Source organism: Carcharodon carcharias, chromosome 11, assembly GCF_017639515.1.
Source record: "Carcharodon carcharias isolate sCarCar2 chromosome 11, sCarCar2.pri, whole genome shotgun sequence".
NCBI classification, from domain to species: Eukaryota; Metazoa; Chordata; class Chondrichthyes; order Lamniformes; family Lamnidae; genus Carcharodon; species Carcharodon carcharias.
The window spans coordinates 43,979,737-44,000,625 of record NC_054477.1 but is presented as its reverse complement, the minus strand read 5'-3'; the positions used below and the strand labels follow the sequence as shown (position 1 = coordinate 44,000,625).

Below are 20,889 nucleotides of genomic sequence, written 5' to 3'. Positions count from 1 at the left end.
AGGTCCCTGATCCAAACCTGTGGGGGTAGGGTGGCAGGTGAGTGGGTGAAGGGGGTAGGGTGAATTGAGGTGGTTGGGGGAGTAGTCAAGTGGTTAGGAGTGTAGTCAGGTGGTTGGGAAGGTAGTTGGGTTGCGGAATAATCAGGGGTCAGGATGTATTTGGTGGAGGGAATTGGGAAGGTAGTCAAGTGATCCAGTGGGGGATGAGGGGGTAGTTGGGTGGTCGAAGGGGGGTTAGTCAGTGGTGAAGGGGGAGTGCGGGGGTGTCCAGAGGGAAGTTGGGGGTCAGTAGTATAGTTACCCAGGAATTAAAACTGGTTTTAATCCTTCTAATCTTTTCCTGAGTATCTAGTCTGGTAAGTGAGTTAGAATCATCAAAGTCCCTGACACTAACAGAGTTTCAGAGGGGTTTCAGATGGCAGGGAATTGCCCATCGGAAATCCAAACTTCCTGGCAAATTCCTGCATAGTCAGTGTGTTGGGACTTCCAAGGGGTGTACCAGCACAGCTTGGGGTTACCTCCAGCATACAATCATCCGGAAATCGGAAGTTCTGGCCAAAATTTCTACGTAAATAGTAAGATTAGTGCATGGAAAGAAAAAAATTACAAATATTGAAAGTCTTAAATTAAAACAGAAATTCTGGAAATGCACAGCAGTATCATCACATCTATTAGTAGATAATTGTGTAAGGTGGTACTGAATATGTAAAACTACTTAAATAGAAAAACACATTTTTAAAATTGGAGATCCTTGACTTTTTTATGATGAATGAAGTTCCTGATAGACTAGATAGTGCAGGCACCTTTCTTGAATTATGGTGGTGTGACCCAGAGACAAAGACAAATTTAGTTTAGTCCTCTGGCCTGTCCATTATGGATTACTACCACTGCATGCTGCTGGAATCTAGCCCGACTTGGAGTGCTAATGAATTTAAGATCTGACCTGTTTTTTCAAGATTTGCAGTTTCACAAAGGTTTTGTTTGAATGTTTTACAAATGGAAACTTCCAATGGACTCCACCTCCTTTCCCAAAAATGTGGATAATACTTGTAATACCAAATTGTACTACAGGACTGAATTTTATTGGGGCAGTGAGGGCCCTGGCAACAGGCCAGAAAGACGGAGGCAACCTGACTAATTGGAGGACCAGCAGTTCTTCAGTCCCTGCAGCGTCATTGAGTGTGGTGGCTACTGCCTGGATGGTTGGTGGGTGTGGCCAAAATGAACTGCTCTCTGAGGCCCAATTGCTGCTGAAAAAAAAACTTGTGTAAAGGCCAGTGTTCGCTTTTCTTTGTAGAAACTCTGCCTTTTCATCAACTCCCCCAATGCTCAACTCCTGTTCCCCCACCTTACCTGCTCAACAACTGAAGCCTCTTCCCACCCAGCTCAGCAACTGAAACCTCAGCCCCCGAGGTTTTTCTATTGAAGTAGTTGGGAAAGGAGGTGGAGTCCATTGGAAGTTTCCATTTGTAAAACATTCAAACAAAACCTTTGTGAAACTGCAAATCCAACCCCACCTGGTTTACAACTGAAGCTTTATTCACCACGCAGCAACTGAAGCTACCCCCACAATAGCTGATCTCCCCCTACTCAACAACTAAACTCTTCCCCTAACCCTGCTCAACAACTGAAGCCTCACCCCACCCCCAGCCCCACCCTGCTCAACCGGTCTTGTACCCCACCCCCAAATTTTCACTTTGGGTTCACACAATGTCTGAGGCATTAAAATTGGTAACACTAGGATAAAGTTTAGGAAGCACTGATCGAGGCAATAGTGACAATAATCCAATATAGTTTAAGATGATCATAGACAAGAGCATAATTTAATAGATTAGAGTAAAGCTAATATTGAGGGGCTGAGATTAGAACTCAGTAAGATAAAATGGGTAACCGTATTGGAAAACAATAATGTCGAACAACAATGGGAAACATTTAAAAAGGTGCTCAATAGAATGCAAGAGAAATATATTTCACTAAAAGGAAGGAGCAAACTGAAAATCAGTGGGACTCCATGGAAGAATAAAGACATAAGGGCACAACTGAGTGTTAGAAAGGAGGCATACATTCAATGCATAGAGAGCAGAAGAGTGCATGGTCAGAGAACGTATGAAGAGATTAGGTAGAAGTCAAAAAATAATTAGGAAGGTAAAGAGGAACAATGGAATTAAATTATCAAAGAACATAAAACAAAATAGTGAAATATTTTACAGGAACATTATTAAAAAGGTGGGTTGTGATGGGAAAAGGACCCTTGAGGGACACACAGATAATGATACAGAGATAGCAAAAATATTGAATAATTATTTCACTTTGGTATTCACCAGGGAGATAGAACAAATAGACATGACACTGAATCATAAGATGAATAATGAGTTAGTTCATTTAAAATAAAATAAGTTCATTTAAAAAGAAAAAAAGGCATCAGAGAGTGCAGAAAAGATTCATGAGAATAGTCCAATTGATGAAGAACTTCAGTTATGTAAATAGTTTGGAGAAGTTGAAGAGAAGATTGGGAGGAGTTTTTTTAATTTCTTTCATGGGATGTGAGCATTGTTGGGTAGGGCAGCATTTATTGCCTATCCCGAATTGCCCTTGAGAAGGTGGTGGTGAGCTGTCTTCTTGTTCCACTGCAGTCCATGTAATGTAGTTACACCCACAGTGCTGTTAGGGAGGGAGTTCCAGGATTTTGACCCATTAACATTGAAGGAATGGCAATATAGTTCCAAGTCAGGGTGGTGTGTGCCTTGAAGGCAAACTTGCAGGTGGTGGTGTTCCCATGCATCTGCTGCCCTCATCCTTCTTGGCAGAGGTAATAGGTTTGAAAGGTGTTGTAGAAGGAGCCTTGTTGAGCTGCTGCAATGCATCTTGTATATGGTACACACTGCTACCACTGTGTGTCAGTGACAGAGGAGGTGAATGTTGAAAGTGGTGGCTGGGGTGCCAAACAAGTGGGCTGCTTTGTCCTGGATAGTGTCAAGCTTCTTGAGTGTTGTTGGAGTTGCACTCATCCAGTCAAGTGGAGATTGCCATCATGCTCCTGACTTGTGCCGGTACATGGTGCACAGGTTTTGGGGAGTCAGGAGGTGAGCTACTCTCTGCAGAATTCTCAGCCTCTGACCTGCACTTGTAACCACAGTATTTATAACGCTGGTCCAGTTCAGTATTTGGTCAATGGCAATCCCCAGGATGTTGATAGTGAGGGATTTAGCAATGGTGATGCCATTGAATGTCAAGGGGAGATGGTTGGATTCTCATTTGTTGGAGATGGTCATTGCCTGACACTTGTGTGGCATGAATATAACTTGCCACTTATCAGCCCAAGCCTGAATGTTGTCCAGGTCTTGCTGCATATGAACATGTCCTGCTTCAGTATCAGGGTTATTCAATCTCATGAGGAATCTGGGCAGAGTAGATCATGAAAAAATGTTCCAATTTGTGGAAGGATTGAGAACAAGAGGGCACAGATTTAATGTCATTCGCAAATGAAGCAATGGTGCCATGAGAAAAAACTTTTTCACGCAGCAAGTGGTTAGGATCTGGAATGCACTGCCTGAGAGTGTGCTGGAGGCATTTTCAATTGAAGCACTCAAGAGGGTTTGGGTCATTATTTGAAAATGAAGAATGTGCAGTTACGGATAGGGAGAGTTGTGGGATAACCTTCCCCAATTTTATCACTCTCGACTGACCGTAACAAGATCATTTTTTGGGAAGGAATGTTTTAATCCTTTTGAATGCTGTGACTTTACAGAACAGACATGAATGGGCTTTCTTGTAAATCAAAAGAAAGTATAAATGTTTATTTTTACAATAACTGAAATCTAAACACAACTCACACCCATTCCCCAAATGTGCAGGCAGACACACACAAACACACACACACACACACACACACACACACACAAGAAAAGATGTTTTCTAGAGATGTAGCACGCACTTAGATTAATAACAAAGTAACAACATACTAACATAACTAACAGAGTTACAGTCCTTAAAACAGCAATTGGACACCTTACAGGCCTGAGTGGCCTCCTTCTCTGCTGTAACAATTCTGTGATAGGCAGCCACATTGTTAGGGCTTGTAATTTACTAGCCCTAAACTCTGAGCAGTTTTAATTTGTATCTTTCATGCAAATACAGCAACTTTACAATAATGGAAACAACAAAATGCCATTTCTGTGCCGTTAATAGCACAGCGGCACAACTCGGACATTACCTTTTGAATCTTTGCGTTCATCTGCCTCTTGCCTGAAATTGCTTCAAAATTTATAAATAACAACAAGCAGCATTTTGGTTTGTTGATGGCAAAACCTACCCATGGTATTCTGGGGTGGTTTGTACGCTATCATTTTATAGGAGCAAGTGCAATGACCTAGAGATAGATGAAGCATTCTGAGAAGAGCAGTATTGGAAATCCAGCCCGCATTGATGCTGTCGCAGTATGATTTATGTGGCTGTATAAACGTTGTGATTAAATTGATTGTTTCAGCACTAAGATAATTTATTAATGTGAAACAATATGTTATTTTCCCCTTTAAATTGAGTCACGTTGTATGATAATTAAACAAGTAAGATTTTTATACCTGTCTGGAAAATATTTTTTGATCACTGACTGCATCCAACGATTGCTTGATATTTAAAACAGTGAATTGACTGGCAGTGCGTGTCTTAATGAGCCAAAGATATTAACCGTACGGGTTAAGTAACAGAAAAAAGCCAAGCTTAACGCCGTGTGCTACTGATTCGCATGCGTTCTCCCCGGGGATTGGGCTGGCTGATGAGTTTTTTTTAACGTCACTGCAATCAGATATATGGGTGCAGTTCTGCTTCACCGCAGCATGATGCGGCTGAATATATTTCAGTGCACTCTGCTTGAAGAATAGATCAAACGCTGCACGTTCCGAGTGTTCACTAAGCGGTTATTTATTTTTCGGCATAGAAAGGGTATCAGAACCGGTTAAATTCCCGTGTCTGCAGAAAAGCTTTCACCGCCTTTTCAGTGTGGTTCCAAGTCGGTGCTCTGCGTGTGGAAGCGCATGCATTCAATGGATCAACGCAGCACTTTCCCCTTTTTTTCATAGATTTAAGTCTGTCAGACAGCAAAGCAATGAACAGGACACCTCAAACATCATTGAAGGACCCATTCTAATAGTATTTGTCTAGCAAGTGTTTTGAGCAAACATACAAAGAATGCATGTTGAAAAAGAGCAAACCTCAACATCTCAGACCACCGATAAATACCAGCCATTGACAGACGGAATACGGAGAAGATAGAAACTACACAAGACATCAGGAACCAACTAAAGATATCTGTGCTCTTTTGAAAGCTAAGGACAAGGATAAGAGTCTACTGTATAAAGATCTTTTGTGTCTCCTAACCTGCTGTTTGAGTTACTGGTTGTGAACGGTACCTGCCATTGCTGTTTAGTATCACAGTAGCTTCTTTGTACATTGCTGATATGGCCAGCCAGCAAGATTCAGGCTTCTTTGAGATCAGCATCAAGTCATTGCTGAAATCCTGGAGCAATAGTAAGTAAACACCGACCATAGTGTGTTTTTCTACTGGACACAGTATTTTTTTATGGATAGTGATTTTGATTTATATATGCCATTGTTGCTCATCATATTGTGTTTTTGTTGTTTCCAGCTGCAACTTGAAATCAAAATGTCATAGGTTTAAATATTTCCCATTTGTAGAGGAATTAAGCAAGATTTGTTTTGATTGAATTCCCTCATCAAACTGCTTTTAGGCCTACAATTGTAGTGCAATCTCGAGAAGCATTTCCTGCCTTTATTTAATTGTGTTTAGTCTTCATGGGGGAAAAAAAGTCCCTGCATTAAAAAAATAGCAAGCGGGAGGGTGGGACTCCATGCTGCTTGTTTTCGCTCATTAGAACTGCGTAGTTCTGGTAGGCAACAGTTTTACATTATCTATATAATATATAACGATAATGTATGTTAACCACCACATTTAACTATAAAATAACAGGCGGCCGAGCCACTCATTTCACGTGGCTGTGTTGGATTTTTTTTGTCATTAAAAGATAATTTGGGTAGGATTTATATATCCCATAGATTTAGGTAGTAGTAGTAATGCTTTTGCCTTGAATATTTGTTTATTTTGAATAAATGCAGGCATATTTTAGAATTAATTTATCATACATATCAGATATTAACATTTCATTGGTTTAGAAAAACAAAAATTAATATGGAGGGTTTACATAAGAGTACACAATTTGCCACAGAATAATCAGGTAATGATCGACTTGTTATATATTTTATTACACAAAATTAGTAAACAAAAATGTGAATTTGATAATTAACATTAGTAAGCATTAAATGTCATATATTTTACCTCTGGACCCTGACTTTGGAATTGTTTGCTTTCTTTCAGGCCTCTTTCATGTTTAGTGCCCTTCAAAATATTTTAATATGTTGCACAATTGAGAGCTACTGTGATAACTTAGAATGGTCTCAACTGATGCTATAAAAGATGAGTGCAGTGAAAGATATTGATGTGAATGTGCTATGCTGTTTGCAGTCCCAGTAACTATATTTTTAGAAAATGTTAGGGTCTTTGTATAAAACCTTTGATTTTATATTTTACATTCTACCCTCTGTATAGGGTCTTTGTATAAAACCTTTGATTTTATGTTTTACATTCTACCCTCTGTAAACTTGTCATCATCCAAAGCTCTGCTGCCTGTGTCCTAACTAGCAAGTCCTGTTTCCCTGTCAATCCTGTGCTAACTGACCTACATTGGCTCCCAGTTAAGTAATGTCTTGAAAACAAGGATGAAAATTTTAACATCAAATCCCTCCATGGCTTTGCCCCTCCTTATCTGTGCAATCTCTTCTAACCTTATAAAGTGAGATATCTGCGCTCCTTTAATTTTGGCCTCTACAGCATTCTCAATCACACTTGCTCCGCCATTGGTGACCATGCCTTCAGTTGCCTAGGCCCCAAACTCTGAAGTTCCCTCCGTATATCTGTCTCTCTACCTTGCTTTCCTCCTTTAAGACACTTTTTAAAACCTAACTCTTTGACCGATCTTTTGCTCTTTGATCTAATAGTTCCTTGCATGGCTCAGTGTCATACTTTGTTTTATAGTGCTCCTGTGAAGTGCCTTGGGATGATTCATTATGTTAAAGGCATATATTTATAAGTAAATATAAATATAAGTTGCTGTTATATGCAAAACTGTATTTACTTCATTGCTTGATTTTGAATCCCTTGTAGACCGTTTGTTGACATAATTCATAGCCATTAAACAATAACATAACAATTAAAAGGCCTTTATTCATTTGAAGAAGCAGACCTTTAAGATCTAGCATTACATTCCACCAATTTTTTTTATTCAAAGTTGTTGATTTGGTTTTGTTTGAGCAGTGGGAAAAGTAAGTGCTATCTTGATTACATAGAAATACAGAGATTATACAGCACTAAAACAGTGCATTCATCCCAACCAGTCCATTTTGGAGTTCATGCTGCACTGGAGACTCCTTTCTTTCTTTTATCTCACTTTCTTGTGCAGCACAAATACTATTCCTTTCTGTCATTAGCTTATCCAGCTCCATTTAAATGCATCTACACTTTTTGCTACAGCCACTCCCTGAGGCAGCAAGTCCCACATTCTTACCACTCTCTGGGTAAAGAGATTTCTTCTGAATTCTCTATTTGATTTCTTCGTGACTATCTTAAAGTGATGACCTCTAGTTTTGCTCTTACCCACAAGTGGAAACTCTTTCTCTCTTTCTTTCTCTCTCTTTCTCTTTGTATTTTATCAAAACCTTTCAGAATTTTAATGACCTCTGTTAGGTCATCCCTGAGCCATTTCTTTTCAAGACCCAGCCTGTTCATCCTTTCCTGATGGTGTAACATCAAAGTTCTGGTATCATCCATGTGAATCTATTCTTCATCCTCTCCAGTGCCTCGACATCCAATTTGTTTTCTGATGACCAGGATTGTATACAGTACTCCAAGCATGATCTAACCAAGGTTCAGTACAAGTTTCGTATAACTTCTCTCTTTTTCAAATCTATCCCTCTGAAAATAAACTAAGTGCATGCTTTTTTTAATGGCCTTATTAGTCTACAGTGCTACTTTTTGTGTATTTGCAGACCCAGATCATGTACCCAATTTAGATCTCTATTTTTCAAATAATATATGCAGCCCATGATGACGGCTGTGGTGGTGGGGTTGGGGTGATCTCAAGAAATGTAGGAATAGATGCATTGGGCCAGTTTTCTGCTGGCTACTTTTCTGATGGGTGAGTTGGTCCCGATGCCGGCAACCCATGCATCTAAAGTGGGAAATCAATTAAGGTAGTTATGAAGGATCAATTTTCAGTGTTTTGTTTTCCCCAATACAAAGGCAGGTTTGCCAGCATCGCACAGGCCTTCCTCTATGTCAGCACCCCATTGCTTGGGCGGCCAGCAGCCTTCACAGTGTCAGAGTAAGCAGCAAGAACGGCAGGTGCCATTGTTATCAGAGAAGCGGCTGGCACTACAGCAGACCCAGCACCTTCTTAGATATTAGTCTCCAGGCACCCGAACAACTCAGAGGAGGTGGGTGCACAGTGGGAGGTCGGAGCTGCGTGAGACATCAAAGCTTTTTGTTGTACACCTGCAAGAAATGGCAAGGCTGTTGCATAGCTTCCATAGTGTGAGGATTGCCTGGAGATTATACTGAAATACCTGGTTCACATCAAATAATCATGTTTAAATAACAACAACTTTTATAGCACCTTTAATGTAGTAAAACGTTCCAAGGCATTTCACACGAGTATTATAAAGAAGAATTTGACACCAAGCCATATAAGGTGATATTAGGGCAGGTGGCCAAAAATTGTTCAATAAGGTAGATTTAAAGGAGGACCTTTAAAGGAAGAAAGAGAAGCAGAGAGGTGGGGGAAGTGTAGTGGGAGAATTCCAGAGCTTAGGGCCTAGGCAGCTGAAGGCACAGCCAACAATGTTGGAGCAATTAAAACCAGTGATGCTCAAGAAGGCCAGAATTAGATAAACGCAGATATCTTAGAGGGTTATGGGGCTGGAGGATATTATAAAGATAGGGAAAAGCATTGCTATGAAGGGATTTCAAAACAAGGATTTTAAAATTGACACATTATTTGACCAGGAAACAGTGTAGATCAGGGAGTTTGATGTGAGTAACTTCATGGGCAGCAGCGTTTTTAATGACCTCAAGTTTATGTTAAAGCCAAAAGTATGCTATATCTTTCCTGATCAGTGTAATGTGTTTTTTCTTCAAGTTGTAGATTTTACTTTTAAAAAGCTATAAATGTTTAGTTATTTATTTTATAATGAATAACCAACATTCAGAACTTTTTAAAAAGTGCTTAATATTATTAAGGGGAACTGGATGGTGGAGTTGATTGATACGCTTACCAACTTCATCTGATAGGTTAAGGAGCCTCCTTTTCTCCAGCTATATATGTCTTTTTTTTCAAATTGGTCCAGGCAGTTGTAATCCAGCTCTTAATTGGTGCTGTATCCAGCTGAAAATATACATAATACAATGCAAATTTGTGCAGTATTGGTAGTCCCACTTAGATAAGCAGAATGCCTGATAGATATCCAGCAGGCTTTTGATTTGAAGTGCCACATCAAAGGTTATTGCAGAAAATAAAAGCTCTTGGTGTAGGGGGTAACATTGGCATGAATAGAAGATTAGCTAGCTAACAGGAAGCAGAGTGTTGGCTTAAATGGGTCTTTTTTCTGATTGGCAGGTTGTGATGAGTGATGTGCCTTAGGGACAAGTGCTGCGGCCTCAACTTTTTACAATTTATATAAATAACTTGGATGAAGGGACCGAAGGTTCCTAAATTAGCTGACGACACAAAGATAGGTAGGAAAGTAAATTGTGAAGAGGACATAAGAAGGCTACAAAGTGACACAGATAGGTTAAGTGAGTGGGCAAAGAGCTGGCAAATGGAGTATAATGTGGGCAAATGTGGAATTGTTCATTTTGCCAGGAAGAATAAAAAAGAAGCATATAATCTCAATGGTGAGAGATTTCAAAGCTCTGAGATCCAGAGGGATCTGCATGAATCACAAAAGGTTAATATACAAGTACAGCAGGTAATTAGGAAAGCAAATAGAATGTTATCATTTATTGTGAGGGGAATTGATTACAAAAAATAGGGAGATTATGCTTCAGTTGTACGGGGCACTGGTGAGACCACGTCTGGAGTACTGTGTACAGTACTGATCTCCTTATTTAAAGACAGATGTAAACGTGTTAGAAGCAGTTCAGAGAAGGTTTACTAGACTAATACCAGGAATAGGCAGGTTGTCTTAGGCTGCACAGGTTAGGCTTGTATCCACTGGAGTTTAGAAGAGTAAGAGGCGACTTAATTGAAACCTTCAAGATCCTGAGGGTTCTTGGCAGGGTGGATGTAGAGAGGATCTTTCCTTTTATGGGAGAATCTAGAACCAGTCACTGTTTAAAAATAAGGGATCACTCCTTTAAGATAAAGATGAGGAGAAATTTCTTCTGAGGGTAGTGAGTCTTTGGCACTCTCTTCCTCAAAAGGCAGTGGAAGCAGTGTCTTTCGATATTTTTAAGGCAGTGCTTGTTAGATTCTTGATTAACAAGGTGGTGAAAGGTTATTGGGGATAGGCAGGAATGTGGGGTTGAGGTTACATTCTGATCAGCCATGATCTAATTGAATGGTGGAGCTGACTCAAGAGGCCACATGGCCTACTCCTGCTCCTAATAAGTATGTTCGTATGTAAAGGAAATGCACGTGGTCAGTTGTCCATAATGCCACGTTGTTAAGGGCAGAGTGAGAGGGGTTTTGCACTGGATGCGGCAGTTTTATGTATAAATAGTGTTTTGGTTATTCCCTTGTGAAGCACTTTAGGATTTCTTCTGCAGTAAAAACATGTAAATACAAATTGCTGTTTGATGTTGACACCAAGTGACTAAACAAAAATTGTTTAATTTGCCACCACTGCCTTTCTTTATCGTAAGAGTACTTGTCAGAGGTGAAGATCCTTTGGTATCAGCACCATGTAGGAGTTCAATGTGAGGGCAGATTTGTGGTTGATGCTGGAGAAAGTTCCATCTAGGAGGCCTAGAGTTCCAGAAACTCTTCCACCAGGAATATGAATTAATTGACAGCCCTCCATTTCAGGGAATGATCTTCCAATCATTTCTTATTTACACTCAATTCTTCATGGACCTAGCGCTGAAGTAATGATTCCATCCTGAGCTGGACCCTGAAGATCTCATTTCATAACAGGTTTTGAGATTTTGAAACTTTAAATGTCAGGGTAGTGATGTGGAAAATAAATTAGCCCTGTTGAGCTTTTGTGCTCACACCAAACTGCACGCTATAAAAAAATTACATATTGGATCTAAATGGGCATTCTTCATTAGAATTATCATGCCAAATGCTACAAGTTTTAAAGCTGAAACCTAGGATCTGTTGATGACTGCAGTAAATATTTGCCATGCTCAATCTAACTATGGTAGACTGAGAGTCAAAAACATGTTGACCGAAACAGCATAAGAAGCCATAAAATGTAGAAAATATTGCATTGAGAGTGGCTGCAGTTGGTTGTCTGGCCATGACAATGATAAAAATTTATAAGTGGGTCAAGTGGAATAAAATGCATTGCGTGTTTAATTTTTAAAAAGTAGTAGATGTGATTGGTAATATGATAATATAATCAAATTGCAGGTATCATCATTTTACTCTTCTTTGTTTATACACAAGATGATCTTGCAAACTACTTTTGCCTGATTTTGCTTACCTTTTCACTGGTGTGGCAGTGCAATAGCATCATAATTTTTGACAAAGCAGGTTCTGCCAAGCTTGCTGCACAGGAAGTAGCTTGAATAGTATATTTGTTTCTCCCTGTAGGAAAGTACTGACATTTTATAGAAAATATAGGGCTGGCTTTTCAACTCGGCATGCGGGTGCGCATCTGACACACATGAGCGTGAAAAGCGTGCGGTATTTAGGTCGGTGGGCGCAGCAGGAGTTGGCAGCGCACCCACCGACAATTAAGAGGGCTGTTAAGCCCATTAATCAATTAATTAAATAGAATTTCTCCCTGTCCGTCCAACCTTACAGTTGGCAGGCAGGCGAATAGGCCAAGAGGCCTTTGGATTTTTGAGGAAACCTCACTCACGGGTGGGATGAGGTTTCCGATGTTAATTAAAAATAAAATAATTTTTAGAACTCATTTTCAGCAAGTCCCTGCTCATGTGACATGTTTTCCTATTATTCTTTATGCGAAAAATCTCCAGCCCCCTGAGGCAGCTCTGTGCCTTCAGGGAACTTTCACTGAGCGCACTAGCGCACATGTGCTGACTTCCACACTCGCCCTTCTCTCTCTCTCTCGCTAACCCCCCCCACTCCAAGGCAATGCTGAGCGTTTCAGCATGCGATTCACATTGTCACATTGGCTGGCCATTAATTGGCTGGGGTCCGATTGCGGGCGGTGGACCATTGCGCGGCTGTTCCCGGGCCCACCCGCCTAATGAGAGGAACATCCTCCACATAAACTTTACATAAACATTGTGAATGGTATGATCACCTTTCTGAACTTTACTTTATAAGAGTACCATATATTTCCTGTTGTGGTTTTAAAGGAACTTGCCCCAAATTTCATTATAGTGAAGGACAGCAAACTGATTATAACAGCTGAGTACTTAGTTTTTTGTTGCGCACGTGGTTTTTTTGTTAAGCAGAGAATATGCTTGCAATAATAATCTAGTCATTTGTTGCTGAATCTTGTATCATAGAACCAAAGAACACTACAGCACAGAAAACAAGCCATTCAGCCCTTCTAGTCTGTGCTGAAATATTATTCCACTAATCCCATGGACCGGCACCCAGTCCATAACCCTCCAGACCTCTCCCATCCATGTATTTATCCAATTTATTCTTGAAACTTAAGAGTGAGCCCGCATTTACCACGTCAGATGGCAGCTCGTTCCACACTCTCACCACTCTGAGTGAAGAAGTTCCCCCGAATGTTCCCCCTAAACCTTTCCCCTTTCACCCTAAAGCCATGTCCTCTCATGTTTATCTCTCCTAATCTAAGTGGAAAGAGCCTACTCGCATTTACTCTGTCTATACCCCTCATAATTTTGTAAATTTCTATCAAATCTCCCCTCATCCTTCTACGCTCCAAGGAATAAAGTCCTAACCTGTTTAATCTATCCCTGTAACTCAAATCCTTAAGACCCGCCAACATCCTAGTGAATCTTCTCTGCACTCTTTCAATCTTACTGATATCCTTCCTGTAGTTAGGTGACCAGAACTGCACACAATACTCCAAAGTTGGCCTCACCAATGTCTTATACAACTTCACCATAACATCCCAACTCCTATACTCAATACTTTGGTTTATGAAAGCTAGTATGCCAAAAGCTTTCTTTACAACCTTGTCTACCTGTGACGCCATTTTCAGGGAATTATGCATCTGAATTCCCAGATCCCTTTGTTCCTCCGCACTCCTCAGTGCCCTATCATTTACTGTGTATGTCCTACCTTGGTTTGTCTTTCCAAAGTGCAACACCTCACATTTTTCTGCATTAAATTCCATCTGCCATTTTCTGGCCCATTTTTCCAGTTGGTCATGATCCTTCTGCAAGCTTTGAAAGCCTTCCTCGCTGTCCAGAATGCCTCCAATCTTAGTGTCTTCAGCAAACTTGCTGATCCAATTTACCATATTATCATCTAAATCATTGATATAGACAACAAACAACAATGGTCCCAGCACAGATTCCTGAGGCACACCACTAGTCACAGACCTCCAGTCTGAGAAGCAATCATCCACTACCACTCTCTGTCTTCTCCCACAAAACCAATTTTGAATCCAGTTTACAACCTCTCCATGGATACCATGTCTGAACCTTCTGAACTAACCTCCCATGTGGGACCTTGTCAAAAGCCTTACTAAAGTCCATGTAGACAACATCCACAGCCTTTTCTTCATCTACTTTCTTGGTAACCTCCTCGAAAAACTCTACAAGGTTCGTTAAACACGACCTACCTTGCACAAAGCCATGCTGACTATTCTTAATCAGCCCTTGGCTGTCCAAATAATTGTATATCCAGTCTCTCAGAACACCTTCCAATAATTTACCTACTACTGACATCAGGCTCACTGGCCTGTAATTACCTGGTTTATTTTTGGAGCCTTTTTTAAACAACGGAACAACATGAGCTACCCTCCAATCCTCTGGCAGCCCACCCATGGCTAATATAATATTAAACTTCAAATTGCACTTTCGAACACGTATATAGAATTGTGCTCCATGGCCAACCAATTAAAATATGTACCACCGTCTTCTTTTGGCTTCTCCCAATTTACTTGGGGTCACCACAATGCTGGTTGATCATCCTGCTCCATCTCCTGTCAGTTGCCCATTCCTCTTCCAATCCTGCTATATTTAAGTCTCTTGCCACCACATCTTTCTGAAGGTTTTAGAACTCCCTCTTTTTTACTTCCAGTCCCATTTCCATTACTCCCTTCACCACATTTCCTCTCTACCTCACAACAGAAGGCTGTATGTTTTCAGTTACTTGCTTCGCTGCTCCCACAATCTTCACTGACCCCCTGATGCACTTCAGCATCTACATCTCATTAGTATCCAGTCGCTGTTCCTCACTTCTTGGTATTGCCCAAGTTTCTGCGCTATATAATTAAATTATATAACATTCCTAATCTATTGTTATGGTTTGATTTTTGTCACCGAACAACTTTAGTGTTCATGAGGATAAGGGTAGCTTCCATAATCAGATAAAGTGTTTTATGAACTGAAAGTTGCACCATTACACATGTGGACCTGAAGTTTCCTCTTTGTATGCAATCAAAATTAATTGTATTGTACTTAGGTGGTGAAATCATGGCCAATATTTTGTGATCTTTAAAAACCCATCATTTGTTTGCACCCAGATGCATGGTGTATCTAGGTGCAAAGATGCAGGATAACTCCAGACCACCCTGCCTGAGATAGTCTGCCCAGGATTAACAATTACGCAATTCACAATTCATTGTGATATTAAACACTGGAGATGTTACAGAACACCCCTGACATTATAACACCACTGAAAGGTGAGAAATACCAAACTACAAGATCAATGAATATAAGCTAAAATGAATAGATTTATTTATGAGTACAGTAAGAAAATACATCAAAGCAATAAGATGTAGCAATATTTCAAACAATAAAGTTGGATTCAATCTACTGTAATTTTTACTGTGCAAAGTTACATTTCAATGACTCAAATAACCAATTAATGTCTCCAGTATATATTTCAGCCCAAAAACCTCTGGGGACAGGGCTGTCAGCCAGTTGAGATCAAAGACACAATTGATCAGTGACACAATGAGCACAGTATTGAATGGCAAGACTGTCCAGCAGGTGTTTTTATTCCATCAGTTTACCCAGGACCAGTTAATGCTTCAGTCAAGTACAACTTATCACCTAGGTGGGGGGATTATAACTGCTAGTGAGTTTCCAGCAGAAAATCACTGGTTTGCATTAGATTCACAGCTGCTTGTGACAGAATGAAACAACTTTCAGGCCTCCTTAATAGGCTGAGAAGCAGTGATTGGCCAATAGAAATTTAAGTGATCCTTTGTCTTCCAGGACTCGGGTAAGGGTGGAGGCTAGTAGGGCCCAGAAAGAGCCCAATCCTTCTGATAACAAACGAAAGTGAAATAAACATGTATTTTGTGCTTGTTATTTGCTTCCTTGATTTTACCAGGTGGGAAAGTTGTGCAACTTCCTTACTCAGGTTGGAGTCAAAATTATAGTGAGGAACCAATGGAGTGATCAGTCCTCATTCTGCATATTTAACGAAGGTACTTCTGGGACCAGGGAGATGTTTTTGTCATCTGCTCATAAGAGCAAGTTAAAGTCAAAGATGGCAGGATCCAGATAGGACAACATCAGCTAAGTCACCCAGTCAATTTTAACTGCTGCTCTGCCTGGTTTCTGCCAGGTAAGTAGGGTTAAAATTACATTGTGATTCCTGCTTCTGTACCCTGACTAAATTATACATCAAAAATCCTGGGGCCTGAATTTTACAGATAGTTGAAGTTTAGAGTCTATTTTGAAATTTGATTGGGCAGGAAATTGTAATTTTATTTTTTGTCATTTCAAGATTGTATTTCAGAAAATACACAGAGCTCCCTACTTATCACATCAGTCTCGAAGTGTTATAGCTGTTCGCATAAATTTCATGGTATCTCAAAACTAATTAGAATAGCGTTTTTTGGGTTCTTAATTTGGTATTCCAATACTAACGGACATGCTTTCTACTTAAAAGATTGGCCTCTTTCACCTTCTCGTTTTCCACAATTTTTGAAAACTATTCTGAGGATAAGTGATGAGACTTGTTTTTCTCAGTCACTTAATTGTGCAGTATTTAGTCAATTTTCAGTGACATTTCCAGTGTATATAATTTTATTTTTGATAACAGGATTATAGAAGACAACATAGAAAATTGCCAATAAAATCTTGACAAGGTGCATTGAGCTAGACTTTCTACTTGCTGATTATGAATGGACACTAATTTAGTCTATTTATCATGGCATTTGTCATGAAGATATTTGTACCTAAGTAAGTGTACTTTAATATTGTATGATACACTTTTTTTGTATGTTACTTATAGGGTGGAATCTTTTGCCCTCCCCGTGGCAAGTTTGGTGACGGGCATTTAATCAGGTGGAAGCTTGGTGAGTGGGGCCCTGCCACCTTCAGGCCTCCACACAGATTAAGTCCATAGCGGGAAGGTCCATGAACGCCCTTCCTGCACAGGACCTTGGTGAGACCACACCTGGAGTATTGTATGGCAGTTTTGGTGTCCTTGCATAGAAACATAGAAAATAGGAGCGGGTGTAGGTTATTCAGTCCTTTGAGCCTGCGCCACTATTCAGTATGATCATGGCTGATTCTCTCTCTCAACACCATACTCCCACTCTCTCCTCATGTCCCTTGACGCCTTTAGAGTCTAGAAATCTATCTATTTTCTTCTTAAATATATTCAGTGTCTTGTCCTCCACAGCCTTCTGCAGTAGAGAATTCCACAGGTTCATCGCCTTCTGAGTGAAGAAGTTTCTCCTCATCTCTGTCCTGATGACCTACCCCATATCCTGAGACTGTGACCCCTTGTTCTAGATCCCCCCCCCTCCCCCACCACTCCTACCACCACCGTCAGAAGAAATCCCTGCATCCAATCTGTCCATCGTTGTCAATTTTATACATTTCAAGGAGATCCTTTCTCATTCTTCTGAACTCCAGTGAATAAGAACATAAGAAATAGGAACCAAAGTATAATGCTGGAGATATTAACAATCTGATTTCATTGTAAATGAATAAATACTAATGAAATGAAATCCAGTAAGTAAATGCTTAAAATATTTATATGTTCAAGAGGAGAAACTTCTTCACTCAGAAGGCGATGAACCTGTGGAATTCTCTACTGCAGAAGGCTGTGGAGGACAAGACACTGAATATATTTAAGAAGAAAATAGATAGATTTCTAGACTCTAAAGGCGTCAAGGGACATGGGGAGAAAGCGGGAGTAAGGTGTTGAGAGAGAGAATCAGCCATGATCATACTGAACCCCTTGAGCCTGCTGTGCCATTCAATAAGATCATGGCTGATCATCCTGTGTTTTGATTTCCACATTCCCATCTAAGCTGATAACCTTAGATTCTTATTAGATAAGGGAGTCAATCTTCCTCTGCTTAAAAATATTCAAGGACCCTGCCTCCACCACCTTCTGAGGCTGAGAATTCCAAAGCTGCACAACCTTCAGAGAAAAAATTTATCCTCATCTCTGTCCTAAAAAGGTGACCCCTAATTTTAGTACAGTGCCCCCTAGTTCTGGACTCACCCACAAGAGGAAACATCCTTTTGTCATCCAGCTTGTCAAGGCTGTTCAGGATCTTGTATATCTTGATCTTGAATACAGGCCTAGTCAGCCCAATCTCTCCTCATACGACAATCCTGCCATCCCAGGAATCAGTCTGGTAAACCTTCACTGCACTCCCTCTATGGCAAGTATATCCTTTCTTAGTTAAAGAGATGAAAACTGCACACACTACTCCAAGTGTGGTCTCACAAAGGCCCTGTGCAGCTGCAGTAAGGCATTCTTGCTCCTGTATGCAGGTCCTCTCGCAATGAAGACCAACATACCATTTACCTTCTTAACTGCTTGCTGCACCTGCATGCTTGCTTTCAGTGACTGGTGTACAAGGACACCCAGGACCCTTTGTACATCAACATTTCCCAACCTATCACCATTTAAATAATACTCTACAATTTTGTTTTTCTACCAAAGTGGATAACTTCACATTTATCCATTTTATACTGCATCTGCCATGAATTTGCCCTCTCAAACTGTCTAAATTACCTTGAAGTCTCTTAACACCCTCCTCATCGTTCACATTCTCACCAAGTTTTGTGTCATCAGCAAACTTGGAAATATTACATTTGGTTCCCTCGTCCAAATCCTTGATATATATGGTGAATAACTGGGACCCGATCCATGCGGTACCCCAATAGTCACTGCCTGCCACTCCAAAAAAGACCTATTTATTCCTACTCCGTGTTTCCTGTTTGCTAACCAATGCTCAATTCATGCCAATATGTTACCCCCCAATCCTATGTGCTTTAATTTTACACATTAACCTCTTATGTGGGGCTTTATCAAAAACTTTCTGAAAATCCAAATACACCACATCCCTTCTCCCTTATCTATTCTGCTCGTTACGTATTCAGAAAAACTCCAGTAGGTTTGTCAACCATGATTTCCCTTTCATAAGTCCATGTTGATTTTGTCTAATCCCATTGATATTTTCTAAGTGTCCTGTTATTACATTCTTTATAATAGACTCTAGCATTTTCCCTATTACTGATATTAAATTAACTGGTCTGTGATTTGCTGTTTTCTCCTGCCCTCTTTTTAAATAGTGGGGTTACATTTGCCACGCTCTAACCTGCCAGGACTGTTCCAGAATCTACAGAATTTTGGAAGATGTCAACCAACGCATCCACTATTTCCATGGCCACCTCCTTTCATATCCTGGGATGTAGATTATCAGGCCCTGGGGATTTATCGGCTTTCGTCCCATTAATTTTTTCAGCACTATTGTTTTTGTAATACTAATTTCCTTCAATGCCTCCTTGCCCCTCAATTTTTGGTTCCCTGGCATTTCTGGGAAGTTATTTGTTTCTACTCTGTGAAGACAGAACTAAAGTAGTTGTTTAATTGCTCTGTCGTTTCTTTGTTCTCTATTATAAATTCTCCTGTTTTGGACTATAAGGGACCTACATTTGTCTTCACTAATCATTTTCTTTTTACATACTTAGAGACTTTTACAGTCCGCTTTAATGTTCCTTGTAAGTTTATTCTTGTACTCTATTTTTCCCTCTTAATCAATCTCTTGGTTCCTCCTTTGTTGAATTCTAAACTGCTCCCAATCCTCAGCCCAATGCAAACTGGAGGAACAGCACCTTATCTTCCGATGAGGCACTTAACAGCCATCTGGACTTAACATTGAGTTCAACAACTTCGGATCATGAACTCTATCCTCTATCCTCACCCCTTTTTTTAATCCCTTTTTTTCTACATTCATTTTTATTTTTTATCCACTTATTTTTATTCATTTATCCATGGTTTTATCCCCTTTTTATCCCCCCTTCTATCCCATTTTCTATCCAATTTTTCCCCACCACTGCCCCTCCCCCACCCCATCCCATCCCCAAAAGGGCCATCTGTTACTTGTTCCATGTTGTTCTTTCACATGCTACCATTGTTCTGCTATTATCACATTCTTCTTTCTTACCTTTACATGACTATCAGCACCTGTTTTAGCCCTTACCACTATCATTAACACTCCCTTTGTCCTTTAGTTCATGACGTCTTTGTCAATCTCTCCTTTGTCCTGACCTATCATTGGCCTTCTGTCCAGCTTCACCTGCTCCACCCACTTTAAACAGTATAAATCTAATCACATTTCCGCTTCTCTTCAGCTCTGAAGAAGGGTCCTATGGACTCGAAACATTAACTCTGTTTCTCTCTCCATAGATGCTGCTAGACCTGCTGAATTTTTTCAGCATTTTCTGTTTTTGCCTCAGGTTTGCTGCTTTCTCTTAGCAACTTTATATGCCTCCTCTTTGGATCTAATACTATCCTTATATTTTTTTGTTAGCCATTGTTGGCCATTTTTCCGTTGTGTTGTTGTGTCAGAAAGGAATGTACAACTGTTGCAATGCATACACTTGTTCCTCAAATATTTGCCATTGCCTATCCACCGTCATGTCTTTAAACGAAGTTCCCAATCTATCTAAGCAAACTCATACCACGTACCTTTGTAGTTTCCTTTGTTTAGATTTAGGACCCTCATTTCTGATCGGACTATTTCACTTTCCATCCTGTTGAAGAATTCTATCATGTTATGGTCACTGTTCCCTAAAGGACCTCGCACAACAAGATTATTAATTAACCCCTTTTTCTTGCACAATACCAAATCTAGGATAGCCTGTTCCCTAGTCAGTTCCTCAAAATACTGGTCTAAAAAAACCATCTCATACACACTCCAGGAATCCATCTGCCACATCAGCAATAATAATTTGGTTTGCCCAATCGATATGTAGATTAACGTCACCCATGATTATTGTAGCACCCTTGTTACGTGCATCTCTAATTTTCTGTTTAATGCCATGTCCTACCTTCTCACTACTGTTTGGAGACCTATATACAACTCCCACAAATGTTTTCTGCCACGTATTGCTTCTTAGCTCTACCCAGACTAATTCTACATCTAGAAAAACTCAGCAGGTCTGGCAGCATCGGCGGAGAAGAAAAGAGTTGACGTTTCGAGTCCTCATGACCC

General features: G+C 40.2%; 1 protein-coding gene across 6 annotated transcripts in view; it reads left to right on the top strand.

Moving 5' to 3' along the window:
* LOC121284064 (protein furry homolog) overlaps positions 1–20,889 on the top strand; it is a 520,851-nt gene that overhangs the window by 40,150 nt on the left and 459,812 nt on the right. The window contains exon 1 of one of the 6 annotated variants that reach the window (XM_041199080.1): positions 4,843–5,526. The exons of the other annotated variants lie outside the window; for them this stretch is intronic. Coding sequence (XP_041055014.1) covers positions 5,457–5,526 — 70 coding nt within the window. The 5' untranslated portion in view covers positions 4,843–5,456. Of the gene's footprint in view, positions 1–4,842; positions 5,527–20,889 lie in introns of those variants that run through there. 6 annotated transcript variants of the gene reach the window in all.